Source organism: Morone saxatilis, unplaced genomic scaffold (genome assembly GCF_004916995.1).
Source record: "Morone saxatilis isolate NCDOM2014 unplaced genomic scaffold, NCSU_SB_2.0 Contig5, whole genome shotgun sequence".
In the NCBI taxonomy this organism is placed as follows: domain Eukaryota; kingdom Metazoa; phylum Chordata; class Actinopteri; family Moronidae; genus Morone; species Morone saxatilis.
In genome coordinates, this window is record NW_023340095.1 from 24,080,140 (window position 1) to 24,085,186 (window position 5,047).

The 5,047-nt window shown below is 42.9% G+C and overlaps 1 protein-coding gene across 1 annotated transcript; it reads left to right on the forward strand.

The window, feature by feature from the left end:
• The first annotated feature begins 260 nt into the window (after window positions 1-260).
• LOC118339281 (N-acetylglucosamine-1-phosphodiester alpha-N-acetylglucosaminidase-like) lies at window positions 261-2,697 on the forward strand. Its single transcript, XM_035676863.1, has 5 exons — window positions 261-409; window positions 763-968; window positions 1,676-1,723; window positions 2,062-2,190; window positions 2,272-2,697. Exons 1-5 carry the CDS (start codon window positions 282-284, stop codon window positions 2,520-2,522), a joined length of 762 nt encoding a protein of 253 aa, XP_035532756.1. The 5' UTR covers window positions 261-281; the 3' UTR covers window positions 2,523-2,697.
• Window positions 2,698-5,047: the final 2,350 nt, after the last annotated feature.

Here is a 5,047-nt window from a genome sequence, read left to right on the forward strand (position 1 = left end):
CCTTGGTGCAGCGACTGTGGAGATTAATGCGTTGGTGTTAATGATCTGGCTTTGAAAAGCACAACAAGATTACATGTCAGAGCAGCCCTCTGTACGTCTCCGCTCAATATCAGGACACCAGCCGCTCAATAACAACGTGTAAAAGTCAGCTCGGACCAAACAACGACCTCCCGCTCACAAATAACAACAGTCTGTACTCTGGCACACGTCACATTTATTCCACTTTGAACTGTTGGTCTGAACTTCATCCCTTTACTGTTCTGTGTCTCTGTCTGTACAGTATGAATCTTTGGGATGTGGCCGACTTTCTGAAGAAGTACGGAGTCATCAATGCCATTAATCTGGATGGAGGCGGGTCTTCCACCTACGTGACTAATGGATCATTGGCCAGCTACCCCTCCGATCACTGGTGAGCCAATTAATCCTTCGTACACAAGGAACAAAGTCTTCACTTCACTTTGCCTTTAACATGAGGCCCTCCTATTCACCGACAGTGAAACGTTACCGTGTTTCCCGAAGTATCGCCTTGGAAAAGTTTGATTAAAGCAGCAACAATAGAAAAAGAAGTCCTCAATTTTGCATCATTTGAGTTGCTTTTTGGCTTTTTTGTTAAAGAGTTAATGAACATTTAACTAATTTAGTCTCCTCATGGCTCTATAACACATCCCTGATCACCACACACAGAACTGATGTCACCTTCCTCGCGTTAACACAAGAAACAAACAAATAAACGTCCTCCACCGTTCCCCCTTCCCCTCACAGTAAATCGGACAGCAGGTGGCGCTGTGACCGGAACGTCTCCACCATACTGTGCGTTCACCCGCGCCGCTGCCAGCCGGCGAACTGCAGCGGACACGGAGACTGCGTAGACGGACGCTGTCGGTGTCGGGAGGGCTGGCAGGGCGCCGCCTGTGACTCTCTGGTGTGTCAGCCGCCGACCTGCGGCCCCCACGGCGTCTGCACTGCCAGTAAGTGTGGAGGCGGAGCTCAGCTGAATCTCATTTATTTTACTTTCTGTGTTTTTATTTAGCACTGTATTCAACTGGGATGGTCTCTGGAGGTTCCTAATATTTAGTCTAGTCTAGTTTAGGAGGAAACACAGACACCATTAAACTGCAGGAAGATGAATAACAAAAGGAAGAAGACTAAAAAAGACGACTAAAATACCTGTTACATGTGCTCCTTCCTGTCCTTAAAATATGACTTTGTAATGCAATATATCATTCATCACCTAAAATAGCTCAGGGTTCACTTTCTGACTTATTTACCAGAGCTTTAAACAGTTTATGACGGACTTCCTGACATCCAGAATGAACCTTTAAACTTTGTTTTTAAAATCAGAGGGTTTATTGTGCTTTGTGTCAAGCAGGTGAAGCCGTCCATCTTAAACCTTCACAGGCCACCCAGCAATATATTAAAGGTTCAGTGTGTAACATTTAGGAGGATCTATTGAAGTGGGTGAACTGAGTGAGTTACGATCTTCAACTACACTGCTAGATGCCTCTAAATCCAACACGCCGGCCCTTTAACATTAGCTCCCCCTGATCAATTATTATAATCTAATGATATTTTTTATTTTTGGCAGTTACAGTCTATTTAATGCTGAAGTAAAAGACCTGAGTGCCTGTTGGCTGTTGACTCACTGTTTGTCTGCACTGTGTCCTCTGTGTCGCAGATGGCTGTGTCTGTGATGCTGGATGGAGAGGAAAGAACTGCAGCCAAGGTAATCAGGAGCCACACACACACACACACACACCTACACATATACACACACACACACACCACACACACACACACACACACACACCACACACCAGATCAATTAATGTGCACAGGGGACCTGATAGTGAGCCAGAGGAGAGTAGGAGGTTCGGGTGGGTAGTGGCGCCAAGATGTAAAAGCCCTTTAACACGGCAGCCATTATGACATGAAACACACACACACACAGGTGTTAACTGACACTAATTACAGTCCCGTTCCATTTAGTGTAGCAGAGCCTTTAGTGTTAGTATTTTTAGCGGACGGAGTTCCTTTAACGTCGATTTCTTCTCTTGTTTGAAGAGTGCCTTCCAGGTTTCTATGGCGACGGCTGCAACCAAACCTGCGCCTGTGTCAACGGCGGTTCCTGCGAACCCGTCCACGGACGCTGCGCCTGCCCCTCTGGTTTCCACGGCAACACGTGTGACCAAGGTAGAGCTGCGTCGCGCTGCAGCGTGTCAGACGGTTCGTTTTTAGAAGATTTTACTTACTCCCTTTGTGTCTGTGTGTCAGTGTGTCCTCTGGGTTTCTTCGGTCCGTCCTGCACTCAAGAGTGTCGCTGTGACGACCTGTGTCCGTGTGACCCCCAGACAGGAAGCTGTAACGCCACGCTGAGAAAAGAGACCAACTACACCTTACAGAGAGGTACACACACATACACACAGTTACATAGAGCTGATTATCTCCCTGCAGCCTCACAACTTCCTCTTCCTCGTTTACATCATACACTTACTAGAGATTATTGTGTGTTATTGATGCACTGAACTGACATCGAACATGATCTCGCCAGTTGTAACCTCCAATCAATCACCTGTACGCACAAATGTATGTCCACCACTTTCGTTTTGCACTGCTGGAGTGAGACTGAGAGGGAGACACTGACAAAGAGTGTTTATCACCGTGTGTGTGTGTGTGTGCGTGTGTGTGCGTGTGTGTGTGTGTGTGCTCACGTTTAGCAAATGTTTGACTATTTGCATTGAGCAGAGGTAAAAACAGTCCAGTCTTTGTTGGCGTCTGTCCAAACAGAGCTGTATCGACTCAACCGGGAGGACTGGAAATGTTTCAGCTCCCACAAACTCTATAAAGAAACAGAGAGGCTGGATGTAGATGTAAACCTACCAGAGCTTCTAGAGCTCACTAATTAACATGTCATTTTGCTAATTGCATATTGTTTACTAGAAAGCAAATAAGCATATTTCCAAACATGTCAAACTGTTCCTTTAAATCAGTTGTTTCCCTCAAATTACCAATAGTTGTCTTTAAATGACTCTATTGGATGGTAAATGTACCTGTTTTTGTTTCCTATTTCACCCATAATTCATATTAAATGATCCTAAATTGGATTTATCTCCTCATTTTGGTTTAAAATTTGACTGAGACACAAACATGCGGGTGACAATTTAAAGTGTTTAACATTAAGGAGGATCTATTGTCAGAAATGTAATATAATATTCATCATCAGTATGTTTTCATTACCTGAATATAACCCAAAGTGGATCTATACAGGGTCTTAGCCACCGTAGTTTCTCCTACACGCTGGGAAGGTGAGGGCTGAGGGGATTATAGTTTACTAAAACTAAAATAAAAACTAGACTTGAACTGAAGCGATATTGTGTACTAAATGAACTAAATATACAGGAAATGTCTTTAGTTTTAGTTAGTTAAGTACTGAGACTGAGTCAGTGTTTGTATTGTAATACCTATTCTGGACTTCTTCAGTCTCGCCCCTGACAAATGCCCCCCTGACAAATGCCCCCCTGACAAATGCCCCCACTTATTTTAATTAGAAACAATAAAAGAGAAGAAAGGAGCCCAACCGGCAGCTGCAGCAGTGAAGAAGCTGCTGATGTGTGCGGCGGCTCCAGAGTGGAGACCATATGTGTAACCTTGTCAGCCGTGTCAGAGGGGGCAGTCTCACCCGGGTGGGGTCTAGCAGTTTGTGAACATCATTGCACAATAATGCTGTAAACTGAAGGATGACGTCATTATGGGTTAAGTTGAGCATTACTGTACCTGGAGTCACAAAAAAGGTCGCATCGGTCTTAACCAGTCAGTGATTTAATGCACCACCCTGCGAGAGAGTGACACATATCAAACACACCACGATTAGCGTTGATGCTAAACTGCTCATGGTGGATTGGTGATTTCTACATTTGGTACATTGTTTATGAACTTTTACCTTCAGTGAGGGGTGTGAGAGGACTTTCTGCTGTTTGGCAGTTTCCATCACAGTTGGGACTAAAGCTGAAAGGAGAGCAGCGGGACACAGAGGCTAACGCTAACGGTTGGCGGACTGGTTATACTGTGAACTGAAAACAGTCAAACAAAGTTGAACCAGGGGCGGATTGTTGAGGTTCACACAGCTCACAGAATGACATTCAGACAACCACTGCACTAACTCACAGAGAGGGACACATAACCACTGGTATAGCATAATATAAAATAATGAACTCTTAACCACCGGGGGTTTCACTGAGGGACCATCAATAAATTACTCAGACAATGCCCATTTATATTGCTACACTATACAAAAAGGGCACATATCTATTTTACTTCTTGTATTTTATATTAATATATAGATTCATATATATATATAGAGAGAGAGAGATTTCTTTCAATAGATTCATATGAAAAAGTCCAATTCAATGCTGAATTATACTAATACACTAGACAAATTGGATATTTGGATTTTACCGTCTTCTGTTTTATATTAATGTAGAAAAATAAGCATTATTTTTCAGTAACTTCCATGTCAGGTGACTCAGGCACTCCAAAATAATGATGAATTGTCTTAATACACCAGACAAATAGGACACACTTATTTTTATTGGATTTTATTGCTTCTTGTATGTTTTATTATTTTATTTTTTTTATAGATTCCATGTCATGTGAACAAGTGACTCCAAATTAGTGCTGAGCACATTCCCACAACTGATTGTTACACACTCTGTGTGTATTTTAGTATTTATGTTTGTGTGTTATCTCTATGTACTTTTTAATGTTTTCTGCCTGCTGGTGTTGTGTGTTCTATTTCATATTATTTATATGGAAAAATCTTGAAACAATAAAATCCAATAAAAAGAATTGTCCTTTTGTTTAGTGTAGTAATCAAATGTGACCCTATCATTATGTCACCCATCGGTTTGTGATGTACCGCTTTGAAGCCTCGAGTTCGGCGTCATGGTCGTCACCATGTTGGTTTTTCAGAGCCAGCCGAGGTGACGCACTGCGAGTTGAGCTGCTCTCATTGGCTGCGCAGTTTCTACTTATCCGTAGCAGGAAACAATTG

What these genes read in the sequence shown, in the direction of transcription:
- LOC118339281 (XM_035676863.1), top strand. Translation starts at nt 282, where the DNA reads ATGAATCTTTGGGATGTGGCCGACTTTCTGAAGAAGTACGGAGTCATC. An exon ending in AGCTACCCCTCCGATCACTG is followed by an intron (nt 410 to 762) that starts GTGAGCCAATTA and finishes TTCCCCTCACAG; the next exon opens with TAAATCGGACAGCAGGTGGC. An exon ending in AGGAAAGAACTGCAGCCAAG is followed by an intron (nt 1,724 to 2,061) that starts GTAATCAGGAGC and finishes TCTTGTTTGAAG; the next exon opens with AGTGCCTTCCAGGTTTCTAT.